At 43.1% G+C, this 19,343-nt stretch overlaps 1 protein-coding gene across 1 annotated transcript in view; it reads left to right on the top strand.

Moving 5' to 3' along the window:
* Positions 1-19,343, top strand: part of FAM107A (family with sequence similarity 107 member A) — a 58,669-nt gene that overhangs the window by 19,979 nt on the left and 19,347 nt on the right. Inside the window, exon 3 of the mRNA XM_056863630.1 lies at positions 13,062-13,236. Coding sequence (XP_056719608.1) covers positions 13,062-13,236 — 175 coding nt within the window. The remainder of the gene's footprint in view (positions 1-13,061; positions 13,237-19,343) is intronic.

Genomic DNA, 19,343 nt, shown 5'->3' with positions numbered 1-19,343 from the left:
AGTTCGAAGATACTGCCATGCATTTACTCTGGCTAGATTTAACGTGCTACCATCTGTGAGATTTTCTCCAGGACACTCTTTGCCACTAGCCCTCTCAAAGGATACTATGCCCAATGAAATTAATGTGCATAGAGTGGTCACGTGCATGCTGGCCCTGCCGGCTGCCTATGCACAGTTGCCAGCTCATGAACAGTCATAGGAAGTGTACACGCCATGTCTTGGAATGCTGCTTTTACAGATGTTTCCAATCACAGGGGTTGCCAGCTCCGGGTTGGGAAATACCTGGAGATTTTTGGGGAGGAACCTGAGGAGGGGGGGTGGGGAGGGGGGACTTCAATGCCATAGAGTCCGATTGCCAAAGTGGCCATTTTCTTCAGGTGAACTGATCTCTATCAGCTGGAGATCAGTTGTAATAGCAGGAGATCTCCAGCTACCACCTGGAGGTTGATGCAAATAAAACAGTAGTAGGCAAAATTGAATGAGACAATAAGCAATGGATAGCAGGCAGCAAAACAGCGAAGGCTGTAACTATATTACAAAGAAATAAATGTACAAATGAAGCTAAGCAACAAGGGTTACAAAGCAAGGAAATAACAATGTCAAGAAAAAAATCAGCTGGAGTTGCTGATAATAAGTGCAAAAAAGTTCATGTAAGACATAGAGTCATATTTTAGTCAATATCAATGTCAATGTGTCTTCAGGCAACGGAGATACAGATGGTAACGCGGCTCCGGACGTATTCCAGCGTTTTCACTACAAAAGTAGCTTCATCAGCCAAAAGGCTTAATATTACTATTCCTAGGATTAAAGTGGAGCTCCCACACAAGAGCTCCACCTTAATCCTAGGAATAGTAATATTAAGCCTTTTGGCTGATGAAGCTACTTTTGTAGTGAAAACGCTGGAATACGTCCGGAGCCGCGTTACCATCTGTATCTCCGTTGCCTGAAGACACATTGACATTGATATTGACTAAAATATGACTCTATGTCTTACATGAACTTTTTTGCACTTATTATCAGCAACTCCAGCTGATTTTTTTCTTGACATTGTTATTTCCTTGCTTTGTAACCCTTGTTGCTTAGCTTCATTTGTACATTTATTTCTTTGTAATATAGTTACAGCCTTCGCTGTTTTGCTGCCTGCTATCCATTGCTTATTGTCTCATTCAATTTTGCCTACTACTGTTTTATTTGCATCATTACTATTTACAGTAGAGTGAGTTATTGGCATAACCACCTGGAGGTTGGCAACCCTACCTAGCATGGCAGAGAGACTGTACCAGTGTGGTGCCTTTGGATGCAATGGCATCTACCAGTACCTCCCTTGATTCTCATGCAGCTTTTCGGAAAGTGGGCCCGGCCACTGTAAGAAGGGCTTGTTATCGACTGCCCTCTTACAAATGAAAGAGTGGGCTTTCCCTTGTCAGTGTGTGGTTTCATCAGGGCCGGATTTAGGTTTGATGAGGCCCTAAGCTATTGAAGGTAATGGAGCCCTTTATATGTCCAGCTGTCCTTTGTCAACAACAAATTGTCGCTGTTTTTTTGTGTTGAATATATGCTATATGGTAATTTATGGACCTAATAGGTATCTAAAGCCATTTGCACATAACAAAATATGTATTTTATCAAAGTAATTGTTGAACTGAAATACAATTAAGAAGAAGTATATTAATAGTGAAATAATTATTAAGCTCTAACTTAAAATGATTTTTTATTCATAACAAACTTAATAATTGCCATTGTGTGGAGAACCAAATATTTCCTCATCTCCTCTGAAAGGTAAACCACGCTCTGCCAGAGTTATTATGACTGCCACAACTCGTTCAAGAACATGTTTCCAGTACTGCCGTTCATTATGTATCTGTTCTGCTAGTTGACTGTCAATTGTTGAGCCACGTTTTCTTCTTGTAAGATATGCTACTGAAGCTGTTCTATGGTCTTCAGAGTTTTCATGACTTTGAACTAAATAGGTGTTGCGCCAATCAGAAAATCCATCTGATGATAATGGTGTGGAAGAATTTGAAAAGAGTTTACACACAAAACAGTATACACGACCAGTTTCTGGTGAATATACTAACCATTCTCTGCAGTATTTTTCACCATTAGCCCGTTTGGGATAAAACAAGCTCTTTGAACAATATCTGTCTTGGTTTGCAAAAGTCCTCTTTGACTTTTCAAATGAACCATCTGAGTGCTGACACTCTGACGGACCTTTTTCTACCCAGTATACAATGTCATCTTTGCTTAAATCACCCCATAGCCCAACATCATTCTGTTTGTATTTTGATGTTGAATCTTCTGTGCTTGTACTACTCTCTGGTTGGTCAATCTGAGTATTTCTTGCTTCAGTCATTGAAGCAGATTCTATAGAACTAGATGTACCAGGTTCTGTATCAGGAATGGAACGAATATCACATGACTGACTCGCTGTGGTATAGGCTTTGGGTTCATCAGGCCCCGTATCTGTCTTTGTAAAGAAGCTATCTAATTTTGGCAATTTGCTAAGCTCTTCTTCAGCTTTCTGCTTCTCCTTCCTCTTTTGAGCTCCACTTTTGTAACTTCTGGTTGACATTTTAGAAACTGTAAGAAAAATATTTAATATAATTATAATATTTATATATAGTATTATAGTAGCAAGTGGGGTAATAGGGAACTGTACTAGTAAATAATAATATAGGCCTACTACTACATAATAAAGATGAATATTTTTCTACAGTAATTTTATAATGGGATCAAAATAAATAAATTATATATTACATGAAATCAATCAGTAGGCATAAGACTCATACCCTTAGTCTATGCTGCCTGATCATCAGTCTACAAGCACTCTTTAATATTAGATAACAGGTACAACAGCTTGACCTACATTCAACTGTGCTGCACTGTAGTCTGCAGCTGCATGCTACATGTTGCCATGCAACCAGTCCATGCAGAATGTAGGCACCCTATATATAAAATGAGCAAACCAGTGATATTTTAGGGAGCAGGCTAGCAGGCGGGGCCCATTACTTACATCATAGGAGCCTACACAACACAAAACACTGTTGCTGTATGTAGGTTTTATTTTATTTGTTTTTTATCTTCTATTTTGGAAATGTACATCCAGTTGTTTTTTCCTTTACATTTTTTGGGGGGCCCCAAGAGAGTGGGGCCCTAAGCTATAGCTTGTTTAGCGTATACGTGCATCCGGCACTGGGTTTCATTCCCTCTTCTGGATTTAATTCTTCCCAGGAGGTATGAGGAGGGAGGTATGCCATATGGCTCCACCACCTGAGGCAGCCGTTTTGGAGCGGCACTCACCACCCTCTCTCGAAATTCCAAAGGTGCCGGCAGGCTCAAAAAGGGTGGGGATCGCTGACCTATACACACATACACTTCTTATGCGCTCCTTGATCGTGAGTGGGCAATCACATCTAAGTGGGGGGTGGGGTCAGGGCGCTCAATGCCCACTCCACCTTTACGTGCCATGCGCATAGCATCGTGTGTAACCGCTTTGATTTTAAACTCTCTGGACGTGTGGCAAGTCCATTCAACCTTTCTTTGCGAGAGCAAAGTTCATTTCTCTCGAGTGAAAAACTAAAGGGTTACGTACCAGTTCTCAGAAGGACACCAAAAAGTATTCTCTTCTGCTGACAAAGTGCCCAGGAACTGTGTCTCTCCACGCCTCTCATTTTACACTAAACTCCAAACGGGAACACTTTTTTTTTTTTTTGTCACAAAGGAAGACGGAAAAAAGAAAGAAAAGGCTCTCTCAGGTTTCTCCTTTCCCTTGCTTTTCATCTCTAATTTAGATAGTGATTCCTAAGGTTGCCATGTGCCAGGTAGTAGCAGGAGATCTCCTGCTAATTCAACTGATCTCCAGCCAATAGAGATCAGGTCACCTGGAGAAAAATGGCCGTTTTGGCAATTGGACTCTATGGCATTGAAGTCCCTCCCCTCCCCAAACCCCACCCTCCTCAGGCTCCTCCCCCAAAATCTCCTGCCGGTGGAGAAGAGGGACCTGGCAACCCTAGAGATTCCCCCCCTTTTTGTTCCTCCTTCTGTAGTAATATTTGAAAAAAAACATTCCAGTTAATAGTGTTTGGGGTTCAAAACCTAGCCGGGGGTAGGTATGTAGTTCAAGGGCAAAAAATGCATGACTTTTTTAACACTTTCTTTTTCTATTTTATCTGCTGTGGAAGTTTTTATTTTCATTTTTTTAATCTGGTAGTAGTGCATTATTTTTATCTTCTACTAATTTTTAAAAATTATTCCAGCTGTTTTCTTACTCAGTCGGTTTTGATTGATTGATACTGCTTGTTAATCAGGATTAATTGATATTGCTGGTTAACCTGGATTGGTTTTTACACTGTACATTTTGATATGGGCTTCATTTGTGAGTTGCCTTGGGAGCGATTGTTATATGAAATAGAATCTCATTAAAATACATTATTTCGTTGGACAAAGAGCCTTTTAATGACGTGGTAGCATGAAAAAAGGAAGGAAGAGGTTAAGCAGGGAGTTCTTATCTAGACTTCATGAGAAAAAAAGCTTGGCAGTGTGCCCTGCAGAGGCTGGCCTGAAAACAGGATTACTAAAACATTAAGTGACCCCTCCCTGAGGCCGGAGTTTAAGGAGCACGCGAGCTGCTGCCTGGTGCCTGCTCACTTAAGCCTAACTATGGGCGAAAACGCATGGTCACTTTATCCTCCTTTAATCCCTGTTTCAGCCAGGATTCAGCCAGGATCGAACGTATGCGTTATGCCTAATGTGCGTTCGATCCTGGCTAAAACAGGGATTAAAGGAGGATAAAGCGACCATGCGTTTTCTCCCTATATGTTACAAACTCCTCTGTCGGGTTCCAGTCCAAGACCCAATTAGGCTGGAGCAACTTCCCTTCGCCTAAGGCACACAAAGCCCAGCTCTCTTCCACCTCCTTTCCCCTAGCTCTTCTCCCAAAGTTGGTAGGTCCCCCTCAGCCTTGCTCAAGCCTTTTAAAGGCCCTGGACAAGGGTTGCCAACCTCCGGTTAGTACAAGAATATGCTGAGATATCTGCAAAAATCTGTTTGTATTGGAAAACCAAACAAATAATAACGGCAAAGTGCTATATACAGAAGTGACAAATCACATCAGTGGAGTGCTAGGTACATAAATTGCCATATCTAGCAAATGAATAAAAACACCTAAGCTGCAAAAATGCTGCAAAAATGTGTGTCACAACCTAAAGTACAGCACGAAGCTCAAAAAAAAAACCAAACAAGAAAATAATGGAATTCTTTTACCCAATTCAAGTTATAAACCTTTAAACAATGTGTACATTCATATACTTTTCTTTTCAAATAGTATAGTCTTGAACTATGTGTACATTCATATATACATTACTCTGATTTTCCAATATGATAATAAATGTTCCTATGTCTAATACAATAGATATTACAATACAAAGCCACTTTACATTTAACAACTTTTTAAACTAATGGTGATTGTCAGCTATCTGCAACCCACAAATATTTGTACTCTCCCAAAAAATATTCAAAATAGCAATGCCTGCCCAAAAGTTCTGCAAAAAGCTATTTACAAAAAACTATATGTCTCAACCGGAATCGGAAAGGAATGAGCCTCTTTTCAAATCTCACCAGGGTAGACAAAAGCATGTATAAGTGGTGAGCTTAAAAAGCTGCGTGTGTACTAGACTTTCCATCTCAAATTTACTGGGCGGTAAAGGCATGAACACAGAAGAACAGATTAATCCCAAGGGGGGAATGATTTTCAATAGTTACAAATAAATGCAGCACCTACGAATCTTAACAGTATAAATGATATGTAAACGCTCCATCTAGGCGCACTCCATCTCAACCCGCTGTGTGGCGGTGGGGTGGAAGTACCTGATGACATCAGCAATGAAGCGCGGATAAACCTCCGGGAGAGAATAACAACAAATGCTGTGATATAATAACCACATACAATCGCTTGCAGTTGCCTCTGTCAAAGTTATAACTAAGCGAAGGATTGTAAAGAGCTTTACAGTCAGTGTGCAATTGTAAGGCAGTCGGCAATTGCTGAGGAGGGGAGAGGGGGGGAAGGCTCCTCACATGAACGGAAGGGATCGCCTAGGGCAGTGATGGCGAACCTTTTAGAGACCGAGTGCCCAAACTGCAACCCAAAACCCACTTATTTATCGCAAAGTGCCAACACGGCAATTTAACCTGAATACTGAGGTTTTAGTTTAGAAAAAACAACTCATACATTAACATCTTTTGCCTTAAATGAAAAACACAATAACAGAGCTTTCAATGATACACACAACTTTTTATTGAAAGGTAAAAGTTTGCATTTGGCATGCTTTTGAACAATTAATGTGATTTTTGCTGTTGTGTGCATGCTGATAATTTGTCTAACCTTGGCTCATACTTTGTAAATTTGAGAGCAACACATGCAGCACTCAGGTCATCTGTTAGTCTGTTTCTGGTGTCAGATTTGATATAAGTCTCTCAGCCTTTCCTCGTAGGGCTTCTTGGTCTCCAGGTCCCTGATCGTCCTTGTCACTCCTTCCAACATTCTTGCAATTAATTACTCTCATCACGTCTCTTAGTTCATTAGTCTGCCCTACTAAAATCTAACCTACACATTAAATAAAATGTTTCGTAGGGTTTTTTTTTAAAAAAGAGATCCCCCACATTTCCGATTTTTCCGCTTGAAAAATTGAAAAGGGTTTCAGAAGAAACGACAACCTCCCCTCCCTCACTAGTTTCTGGGTTTTTCCCAGGACCTCACATCTCTAGGTGGGTTAAGGAGAACCCCCCCCCCCATTTCCACCACACCATTGCACAAGGCGGGCTTGACCACAGACAGCAATTGCCTGCAAATGGTCACCTAAGAGGGGCGTCTGCTTGCAATTCCTCCAGACTGAATCAGGAGAGGATCTGGCGGCTCTTAGGCCCTTAAGACAAACTACAAAGTCACAGAAGCGGGGGGGGCAGTTGCTGCTGGGTCAGACTGAACCACGTTGCTGCTCCAGAACAAGAGTCTACAACAGCACACCCTGCATTAGTGGAAGGAGGCAGCCTTGGGAACAGATGGCATCTCCAAACCCAGCATCTCCAAACCCAGCAGAAGCCTCGTCGGTTGTTGCTGCCAAGAATATTGCAATGTGAACATAAAGACTTGAAATCTTCCAAGCAAAACCCTCACCGATCAGCATCCACCTGCCTCCCTCAACTTCAGGCCTGGGGTAGCCATACAGCCCAAAGAGGAGAGGCAGGGCAAGGGACTGAACCACTTCAAAATGTGGGGGGGGGAACACAGCCATTTTTAACCCCCCCACACACACACACATTTAATAGCTTCTTGCCCGAAGAAAACCCTTTGGGAAGCAGAGAAGGAAGCCCCGCCCTTTGTCTGTTCCCCTGGTTTCTTATAAGCAAAGCATTAAAAAAAAAAAAAAACCCAAAGCCCTGACCCCTGCAGTTTGAAGCGGTTCAGCACATTTTACCCTTTCATTCCCAGCCAGTTGTCAGTCTAAGGTGGAGACGGGCGGGGCAGAGCAGGAGAGACTACCTGGCCCCGACAAACAGCTGAGCCGCCCCCACAGCTCAGCTGAGAGAGAGGGAGGAGCCCATACCGGGGAGGCCTTTTGGAAGTGCAGGATGGGAGGCTTGGGAGGGGGCGGAGCCGAGAGGGGCCTGGGCCAGATAAGCCCACGGGAGCACAGACGCCAGGGAGGAAGAGGCTGGCAGTTGGGGGAGCAAACCAAGGCAGACTCAACGGCTCCTCAAGTTACCCACGCGTGCCCACAGAGAGGGCTCCGAGTGCCGGCTCGGGCACACGTGCCATAGGTTCACCAACACGGGCCTAGGGGAAGCAGAGGCTCTTCCGTTCGCAGCAAACAGGCGTGAGTGTAAAAAAATCCTGGTGGCGCCGGGAGTCCCAGAAGGGGTCCGGGAAATCCCGGAATCCCCGAAGGGAGAGCAGAGATGGAAACGCTTTTTCCGGAATAGAATTGCGTTTTCGCTATCTATATAGCTTCGTCAGCCTGTATAAAAAATTATTGAACAGACTATTAAAAATATAACCCTCTTAATTCCTATTAATAAACCAATTACATACCAATAATTCAGTCAACTTTTGCTCAGAGGATCAGATTCCTTCTTTGGCGTGGCCTGTTCTGGCTGATTACTCTTTTCTTTATATAGGTATCAGATGTGTTGTTAATTAGCGAGTCAGCATAATCAAATTTAAAGAGCCCATACCTTCAATAAGGGCATATAACCTAATGTTATAAATACAATAATAATAACACCCATACTTATTACACAATTAAGAATTTAAAAAGCTGTTTTCAACATTTTTTAACATTTTAAAAGATTTTTTAAGTATATGAAGTTTTTAATTATTAATTTTAATTATTTATAACTATTTAGGAACAACAATATATATGGTGTTCCATGCGTATCAGAGGAATAAGTGGAACTGCATGAACGAATGTGTTCAACTATTTTATGGAGAAAAATGCTACCTGTATGTATGTGTATAAATGTGCTAAACTATAAGAAACAAGATAGGTCTAATTCTGTGTTGAGTCCACCAGGATGTAATGTTTTTGATTAAGTATATAAAGCGGTTCTCTTGTCTATGAAGAATTGTTTGTATATTGCTAGCATTATAAGGGTGATGTTTATATTCCCAGAGGACAAAGAATCTAAGTTCATCAGCTTTGTGGCCTTTTTCTATAAAATGGGCCACCAAAGGGGTCTCTAATATTTTGGCATTAATCCTAGAGCGATGTCTCCGGTGTATCCCTTGAGGAACCTGTTACAGTCTTTGTAAGAAGCTGTACACCTGGTCTGCTTTAAAATTCTTAATCTTTATGAAAATTGAATATAGCAAGACCATGTATCCATATGAGGAACTTGTTAATCTTCATTGAAGTGAACACATACACTTATGGTGAAATATGTGGGACTGAAGAAGACTCTGAAATGATTGTATCCCAGCATTCCATCTTGTTCTTCAGTAATATGAACATCCATTGAACATCTACCTGCATTTAGGATACGAAAAATATTTGCCTAGATTGCTGTATATGCTTATGGCAATTTATGTACATAGTACTTCACTGATGTACTGATGTATATAGCACTTTGTTGTTGTTATTTGTTTGGTTTTCCAATACACGCTGTTTTTGCAGATATCTCAGCATATTCTTGTACTAATTTCCTAACCTATGGTAACAGTACAGAGATGTTTGTTTTTGTTGGTTATTAACCTCCAGTTAGTGGCTGGAGAACTCCCGCTATTACAAATGATCTTCCGGCAACAGTGGCGAGTTCACCTGGTCTTTTACACCACCGACTGCCTGGTCCTTTTAAATGGAGGTGCTGGGGATTGAACTTGGGACCTTCTGCATGCCAAGCAGATGCTCTACCACTGAGCTAGATCACCTCCCACAATGACCATCAGATGAACTTATCTGCTATGATTTGGTCTAATCCTCTTTTAAAGTCCTGTTACAGTGACATGTACAATCTGTATAAGGTAAAGGTAAAGGTCCCCTGTGCACGCACTGAGTCATTCCTGACCCATGGGGCGACGTCACATCCCGACGTTTCCTAGGCAGACTTTGTTTACGGGGTGGTTTGCCATTGCCTTCCCCAGTCGTCTTCCCTTTACTTCCAGCAAGCTGGGTACTCATTTTACCGACCTCGGAAGATGGAAGGCTGAGTCAACCTTGAGCCAGCTACCTGAAACCGACTTCCGTTGGGATCGAACTCAGGTCGTGAGCAGAGCTTGGACTGCAGTACTGCAGCTTACCACTCTGCGCCACGGGGCCCATACAATCTATATACAGGGTTATATCCCATTGCAGTGCCTCCCCTCCCCAAACCCTACCCTCCTCAGGCTCCACCCCCAAAAATTCCAGGTGTTTCCCAACCCAGAGCTGGCAACCCTAATTACAACTGATATCCAGACCAGAAGTCTGGAGAAAATGAATCGCTTTGGAGTATAGAATCTATGGCATTATATCCTGCTGAGATCTCTTCCCAGGGTCCACCCCCAAATCTCCAGGAATTTCCCAGTCCAGAGTTGGGAACTCTAGGCACTAATCCTGTAACTCCTATAGAACATCCCCCTTAAGTCACTAAGTCATTAAGCAAGTTTTTTGGCTTTTGCTGTTTTTTGGCTAGAAATAGTGTTTGAAATGGGGTAAATGTCTGAAAAAGCTCCATTGCTCAAGGGAATGAGTTTCTCTACCCTGCAAGGCTATTTCTCTGCTCTAGCCCAGTTCCTCTTTCTGTTTACCTCTGTTGCATACCTTCCGATGGTTAGGGTTGCCAGGTCCCTCTTCACCACCAGCGGGAGGTTTGGGGGGCGGAGCCTGAGGAGGACAGGGTTTGGGGAGGGGAAGGTCTTCAATGCCATAGAGTCCAATTGCCAAAGCGGCCATTTTCTCCAGGGGAACTGATCTCTATCAGCTGGAGATCAGTTGTAAAAGAAGGAGATCTCCAGCTAATACCTGGAGGTTGGCAACCCTACTGATGGTACTGATTTACCTGGTACAGTTTTGGTTTTTTAGTTCCTTTCCTATGTAAATCTATGCCTGAACAATGTACCTGGAGTTGGAAACTCTAAGCATAATGTAGATTTCAAGCCCACTTCAACAGTCCAACTAGACAGATGGTTTCTTGCAATTTACTGGCTTTTCCAGTGGTATGAGGTGTTATCCTCACGACAGCCCTGTAAGGTAGGTTAGGCTAATGCACAATATGAACAATACTGGTTATGAAACTGCGCTGTTCTTAGATGAGAGGATTCCCACTGCGTTCTACAAGATTGCGGTGAATTAGAATAAGGAATATCCTAAACAAAACCAGTCCTGCCTTTTCCTTTCCTTATCAGCAATTTCTGATTCCCATGGAAAATGATGTGGTGGAAGGAATCACGGGCTTCAGTATTTCTGTGATGCTTAATTGTCGCGCTGAACTTTTCACCCCAATTATGCTGATGTAATCGGTTGTGATCTGTTTTTCTCTCTTTCCTTACTACAGCAGTGGGATACTAGTCCGGTCAGCATGCAACGGGGAAGCTATTCAACCCTGACTTGTTTTTACCAAAAAAGTGGTTTATTACTAAATTTTATCTCCATCCTCTCAGTTTTGTCTTGATTGCTGAAATGTTTTAAGTAGACTCAGCAAATAGCATCAGGATGTTTTTCACGTGGGGGGGCAGGCATGTGTAGCTTCTCCATTGCTGCTGCAGCTCAGTGGCAAAGGGGCTTCCCCATGGCAGTTTCCCCCATAGTTTTCCTATCCCTGTCCTGGTTCAGACGTATCACAAAACTGTAGTGTAATTAAACAAATGATTGTTAGTGTGATCGTCTGAATGCAGGCAGCTCCATAGCTAGTTAAGGTTTGCTAGACCAAAATCTGAAGCCAGGATCTGAAATTGGTTATTAGTTAGTCTTAACTACGGTTTTGAGCAATGTACGGATTCCAGGGTTCTCCTGCTTTGGTGGGAGATCTCCTGCCCCTGTTGTCTCTGCCTGCAGCCACTCAGCTGGGCAGTGGAAGAAAAATAGTAGATGAAATGGGGAGGTGACCAGCTTTGCTTGACACCATGACATCACTTCTGGTGCAACCCAGAAGTGATGTCATTGGGTTGGGCAACCCTCTAGCATATGCCCGAAATTTTATGGTTATACTGTAGCGCTGTGGGTGAATACTAGAGCACTGTCTCCAGTGCAATGGCATCAGTTCTGGGTCTTACTGCATGTGGCATCATCTCGTTGGCCTGACACCAACAGTGTAAGTCCCCACTTTCCCTATTTCCCACCAGTGGCATGCAGGTATCTTGATTTAACCCTAGCTTGATCCCAACTTGTTCCCCAATGACACTCTCCCAGGGTACAGAGAGAAGACATTTGTTGAGGCAAACCAGGATCTGACTGAACATCTATGAGCAAAATCCTGGTTTCACAAATTAGTTAAAATAGTTAAAATAACGCAAGGTTTTACGTGATGTTTGAACTGAGCCTCTGAGTAAAAACCTGGTGTGTTACAGAGCTAGCGCTCCAAATAGGGTTGCCATGTCCCTCAGTTGTAATAGGAGATCGAAACCAAAGAGGTTGAGCTAAACACTATTAAAATATCAACAAATATATCTGTTTTATTAATATGGTACACAATTATGTTAAAAACACAGGGCCAACAATGTACGCTAACTAAAAACAATAAACATTTATATACAACACATTCACAGTTGATATATATCTACACAATGACCAAACTAAGACCAGTCGCGTTTTGGCCTTATCTAGGTCTTCCTCAGTTGTCATACATAAAATTATTAAATAATACACATCCTGACATCTCCATTAACGTAACACAAAGTTTAAAAAATCTGTAAAAGCCTTTTATTATGTGTGGCTTTGTGTCAGAATGTTTATTCCATGTGTATTAAAACATGGCCCACAGTTCACACCTTGTATATGATGTCAAGCTTCTCAGGATGTGTATACATCAACAAGCGTGAAAGATAAAGATTAACATGATTGAGCACCATATTAATAAAACAGATATATTTGTTGATATTTTAATAGTGTTTAGCTCAACCCCTTTGGTTTCATTCTCCTTTCAGGTTGAGTTTCTTTTCTCCCCCCTTTTTTTCCAGTTGAATAGCAGGAGATCTCCAGCTAGTGCCTGGAGGTTGGTAACCCTACCTCCAAAATCAGAGAAGCAAACTAGAGTGCCTTGGAAACTGTCCTGTCTGTTTTATTAGCCAGGAGAAGGGAAGGGACAAGCAACTGTAGGCCTGCCCAGCAGGGCATTCAATCACGGATGTGTGTGCTATAGAGTATTTAACCCCTGGGAATACTCCAGCTGGTCCTGGAAAAGGTCCTTTGCAAATCCCTTGCTTTGTTCAGAGATAGGAACTGCCCAAATACTATGATACTAATATCTGAATATGAGAAAAGAAGACAAAAGATGGGCCTTATCAGCTATTATGGGGTGGGGGTTTCTCCTCTGAATTTTTTTCTGATATTCAACTCAGAGATCCCTTTTCCCCCCATCCCTCTCTCTTCTAGCATCTATGTATTCTGAAATACAGAGGGAACGGCCTGAACTTGGGAATATCATGGCTCACCCAGATTACATTGATGGAAACCCTGATCTTATCAAGCCTAAAAAGCTCCTCAATCCTGTAAGAGCCTCGAAAAGCCACCAAGAACTTCACAGGGAGCTGCTTATGAATCACAAAAGGTAAGGAACTGGCTGCACCCTGAAGGAATTCTGAACTAAGAAGAATACAAATTTTGTGTTTAAATGGTTTTAAAAAATTGCAGGAGTGAGTGAATAGCTTTGAGGATCTCTTCCTAAACCAACTGGTCTGTATCTGAAGACACATTTATCTTGCAGTTTTCACTGTTGTGACAATCTACTGCAAAAGAGGCAAGCCATGGTTTCATGTTAGCAGTACTTCTCTCTTCAGCACTGGAAACATCTGCAGTGAAAAGACCAAGCAAAGCTTCAACAACACCTACATTGAATGGCCTTACTTAGCCTCCCAGTTTTGAAAACCACATGGGCACCTAAAAGATCTAGAAAAGCTTTGTGCACGTGTGTTTGTGCCAGCAGGGTATAACGGTTAGTGAGTTTAACCATTATACCCTGCCCCTTAACAATCGTTTGCAAGTGAATTTTGCCAGTTCACACAGTAAAATCCACCTTAAATGTGCATTGAAAGTGAATTGAAAGTGCATTATTTGGGCTGTGTAAATAGCCCCTCAGTTTTAGGGTATCTTATTCGCATACAAAAGGTTCTAGGTTCAGTCCCTGGCATCTCTCATTAAAAGGACAAGGTAATGGGGAAGAACCATAGAATCATAGAGGTGGAAGGAACCACCAGGGTCATCCAGTCCAACCCCTTGCACAATGCAGGAAATTCACAACTATCTCCCCCCCCACACACACACCCAGTGATGCCCAGAAGATGGCCAAGGTGTCCTCCCTCTCATGATCTGCCTAAGGTCATAGAATCAGCATTGCTGACAGATGGCCGTCTAGCCTCTGCTTAAAAACCTCCAGGGAAGGAGAGCCTACTACCTCCCAAGGAAGCCTCTTCCACCGAGGAACCACTCTAACTGTTAGAAAGACCTTGACCTGAGACCTTGGAGAGCTACTGCCAGTCAGAGTAGATGACCAGACCAATGATCTGACTCAGTCTAAAATAGCTTCATGAGTGTTATAATAGTTACAATATTAGACTGAGACACGCAGGTTCAAAACCCTACTCTATCATGACACTTGCTGGGTGACCTTGGTTGAGTCCCTCCCTGTTAGCCCAACCTACCTTGCAAGGTTGTTTTAAGAATAAAATGGGGAAGGGCGAACCAAGTGTCCTGCCCTGAACTCCTTAGACAAAGGGCAAGATTAAAATGTACAACACAGATTGATATTTACATATGTGTTCATGGCATTTTATTCTGTGCAAAAAAACAAACAAAACCCCAGTTCCTTTTATCTGTATTTAAAATCACAAAGTCGGACTGAACGTGTACTCCTCTGGTTCTGTCTGTACTGAAGAAGCCCTCACACAATTAAGATCACAATTTATAATCTCCTCCTGGTTTCTTGTGGCGTCAGTGGAGCACAAAGGATGTTAACAGCAGCCAGAGATCTCCCAAAGCCCCACAAAAAGAAAGATAAACATATTTATAGATGAAAGAAAGACAACCAACTTGTCAGGACCCTTGCTAGATAAAAGGAAGGAGAGGAGTTGCTAAATATCCTGCCTGTTTCCCAGCCACATCCGCTACTTTTATTGGTTTTATTCAGGACGTAACTTGTTTGGAAAGGGCAAGGAGGGAGCGGTTAGGATATGGGGAGAGCTGCTCAGATGTGATACTATGAGGAAGTCAGCTTCCATGTCACACGCAAGCCCATCAAGAAAGGGGTGGCGGTGGTAGGGTTGCCAGGTCCCTCTTAGACACCGGCGAGAGGTTTTGGGGCTGGAGCCTGAGGAGGGCGTGGTTTGGGGAGGGGAGGGACTTCAATGCCATAGAGTCCAATTGTCAAAGCAACCATTTTCTCCAGGTGAACTGATCTCTATCAGCTGGAGATCAGTTGTAATAGCAGGAGATCTCCAGCTGCTACCTGGAGGTTGGCAACCCTAGGTGGTGGGCTGCTGTTCAGTTGCATCTTTTCGTAATGCACTTTGAGAACTAAATATTGTCGAAGGCTTTCACGGTCAGAGTTTGAGAACTGTCTGAGTAAGACTGAGAGAGTAAGACTGGCTGTTGGGTTTTTATATTTGGTTAATATAGCAGAGTTTGCCCAGTCATGGAAGCGAGATATTGAGTGCAATAAATTCAGTCTTCCCAAGAAGTAAGTTGCAAAAGAAAAGTAGAACTTACATTTATTCAGGTTCAGTTTGTTAACATTCTTGTTGCAGTTGATAAAAGATAGAAAGCCTCATCTAAAGAATACCTGTCCCTATACAAGTGGCTAGCTAATCCAGCGTCATGTGAGTGCGAGTATGATTGTATGGTTTATGCAGGAGAGACCTGTAGAAACGTCTGCCTCCTTTGCAGACCATGTGGAAAGAGCAGAGACAAAAATGGCAGCTGAGAAAGGAGGAGTTAGAGTGCAGCCCCCCCCCCCAAGTTCAGCCAAACAGCAACATCTCATTAAAGAAACAGCAACTACAAATTTAAGAGTAACATAGCGCCCCCCCAATGTCCAGGCATGCTGAGTCGCTCTCACTCCAACACTGGCAACCCTCAGCCTCCCCATAAGACATCATATTGCCTTGCCCCATACTTTGAGCACGTGCCAGCAGTTAGTACAGGCCTACTGCCTAGTGTGATTAAGATCACCACCAACTTTACAGGTAGGGTTGTCAGGTCCCTCTTCACCACCGGCTAGGGTTGCCAGGTCACTTTTCGCTATCGGAGGGAGAATTTTGAGGTGGAGCCTGAGGAGGGCGGGGTTTGGGAGAGGAGGGACTTCAATGCCATAGTGTTCAGTTGCCAAAGCGGCCATTTTCTCCAGGTGAACTGATGTCTATCGGCTGGAGATCAGTTGTAATAGCAGGAGATGTGGAGGTTGGCAACCCTAGTTCAAGTCCCCTCCTGCAACCAAACCAAGCTGCTTTTGTTTTGAGCTGGGGGCATGGTTTAGTGATAGAGCATCTGCTTTTCATGGTTAAAGCTTGGGCATCTCCATTTAGAAGTATCAGGTGATGCAAAAAACCTCAGTAACAAGGGTATCACTGTATTTGCGCATCTCAAGGTTGAAATCAAGGCCAAGTTACTGGGTGTCCTAGATTTACAACCAGTGCTGTTGTCTTCTGGGTCTACAAACTTAGTCCAGTATTCCCAGAGACATATTTTGCCTCAGCCTGTCTCATATTTATTTATTTAAAACATTTATTAACTGCCTTTCTTCCTTGCAGAGCTCAAGGTGGCTTACGACACAGTTAGAACACATAAAATAAAATGTATTAAAACATTAAAAACGAAAATTTAAAATGCTCGGGCCTTCTGGAAAACTTAACTAAGTCTTAAATAAAACTCATGAACACGTGAAACTGCCTTATCCTGAATCAGCCCCTTGGTCCATCAAGTCAGTATTGTCTACTCAGACCAGCAGCTGCTCTCCAATGTCTCAGGCAGAGGTCTTTCACATCACCTACTTGCCTAGTCCCTTTAACTGGAGATGCCGAGGATTGAACCTGGGACCTTCTGCATGCCAAACAGATGCTCTACCCCTCTGCCACAGCCCCTCCCCAAAACCATCTTCAACTGCCTCCTAAAGATCAAAAATGAGGGGGGCAGGTGCACGTCCCTGGGGAGGTTGTTCCCAAATCGTGGGACTACCATTGAGAAGGCTGTCTCTCATGTGCCCACCAAACAAGCTTATTTAATTGATGCGACAGTCAGGAGGGTCTTTCCTTCTGATCTTAATTCCTGGGCAGGAACATATAGGAGAAGATAACTCAGTCCCATGTAGGGCTTTAAAGGTTAATACCAACACCTTGAATTGGACTCTGTAGAGGAGTGGTTAACCAGTATAATTGCTGTAATATCAGTGTTACATGCTCCTGATAGCTGGCCCCAACTAGCAGTCTAGCCACAGTGTTCTGCACTAGCTGCACCCTCCAAACACTCTTCAAGGGTAGCCCCAAATACAGTGCACTGCAGTAGTCCAATATAGATTTAACTAAGGCATAGATCACTGTGGATAGATGTGACTGACCCAGGAACAGATGCAGTTGACACACCAGCCAAAGCTGGGCAAAAGCACTCCAAACCACCTTTTCTATGGTGACCACTGTGTCAAGTAGCACTCATGAACACATGAAGCTGCCTTATACTGAATCAGACCCTTGGTCCATCAAAGTCACGTACTTGCCTAGTCCCTTTAACTGGAGATCCCAGGGATTGAACCTGGGACCTTCTGCATGCCAACCCAATGCTCTACCACTGAGCCACAGCCCCTCCCTAAGCTGTAAACCTGGCTTTTGAAGTAGGGTATTACCCCATCCAAGACAGGTCAAGTCCCCAGTCCGCCTTTCTATTAACCCAGAGAACATACGTTTTGTCAGGATTAAGTTTCAACTTGTTCACCTTCATCCAGCCCATTACTGACTCCAAGCACCATTAGGGGAATTAGAGGGGAAAGGATTAGGAGGGAATAAGAGGGAAAAGAAAGGTAGAGCTGAATATCATCCTTACATCAAGGTGAAATCAGCTGCTTGAGGAGATTTGGGGGTTGGCATGGGGAAGGAGGTCAGGAATCCCTCCAAATATGCTTGAGATATGTTTTGGTTGGGCAAGAACGGATTGAAGGGTTTGTTCCTGACTGCTAGGAAACAGTAAAGGACTTTTCCTCCTTTTCTCCCCCTCTGGATCAGTAGTGAAGGGCATACCTATAAATAAAAATGAGCAGGGGACTTAGAGGAAACACGAAGCAGTTAACTGTGGTAGTGTGTCCTATACACAACCAGTGTACTAAGTAGATAGCTGTCTCATCCAATAAAGAGCCCAGAGCTGGCAATAACTTGAAACCATTTTACACAGAAGATTGCGGGGGGAGGAATCTTTCAGGTTTCTGTTACTAACATCAGCATTTAGTGCTCACTGGGCTGAATTTAAGAGTAGGTTCACACCCAACGTGTAAAGACCATCTGCGGCAGGCAAATACTGGAGTAGCTGATGGTGAACTCAACCATAAGATTATTGGTGAAATCCCTCCCTCTGCTGGAGAAAAGGAAGAAAAGGATTTGGGATTTTTTTTTTTTGTCCAGATAATCCTAATAAACGTGTAAACAATGTAATAAATATACTTCATTAAAATATGTAAATATGCACTTATTACTTCAATTGATAATTGTTTAATACAATTTTAAGGATGTATCCATTTTACCAGAGTTTGTACTAATTAGGGTTGCCAACCTCCAGGTACTTGCTGGAGAGCCCCTGCTATTACAAAAGATCTCCAGCTGGTAGAGATCAGTTCACCTGGAGAAAATGGTTGCTTTGGCAATTGGACTCTATGGCACTGAAGTCCCTCCCCTCACCAAACCCCATGTTCTTCAGGCTCCGCCCCCCAAAACCTCCCACTGGTGGCAAAGAGGGACCTGGCAACCCTAGTACTAATACATGATTTATTATATCCAGCCAAGCCTGAAATATTGGTACAGGGCTCTCAAAATATTAAGGATACATCCATTTTTGCATAGAGAATCACAGAATATTATGTCTAGAAAGGGGAAAACATATTTGAGATCATATTAATACAGGATTCATTATATCCAACCGTACCTGACATACTAGACCGGGGCTCCCAAAATGTTTTACAATGATGCACGATCCCTCAGAGGTCTGTGACTAGGGTTGCCAACCTCCAGGTAGTAGCTGGAGATCTCCTGCTATTACAACTGATCTCCAGCCGACAGAGATCAGTTCGCCTGGAGAAAATGGCCACTTTGGCAATTGGACTCTATGGCGTTGAAGTCCCTCCCCTCCCCAAACCCCGTCCTCCTCCGGCTCCACCCCCAAAACCTCCAGCCGGTAGTGAAGAGGGACTTGGCAACCCTATCTGTGACCCTTTGGGTCTCCATTAACCTTCTCTGGGGAACAGAAACCATATCATTTCTCACCACCCTTCCATGTTGCTGGGGAAGCTTTGGCAACCTTGATATGGCTCTTGTGAATGATTTTCCTGGAAAGCAGATGTAGCGATGGGAAAACTTGGCTGAATTTCCACTTGTAACATGGCCGTTAAAGGTACATAAGCCTTGCCGCCAAAAGACAGAGAGAGAGAGAGAGAGAGGCCTTTTTATGCATGGCCGTTTCCCTCATGGT

This window comes from Euleptes europaea, chromosome 1, assembly GCF_029931775.1.
Source record: "Euleptes europaea isolate rEulEur1 chromosome 1, rEulEur1.hap1, whole genome shotgun sequence".
Lineage (NCBI taxonomy): Eukaryota > Metazoa > Chordata > Lepidosauria > Squamata > Sphaerodactylidae > Euleptes > Euleptes europaea.
Note: the sequence above shows the minus strand (reverse complement) of the source record. Positions and strands in the feature narration are given on the sequence as shown.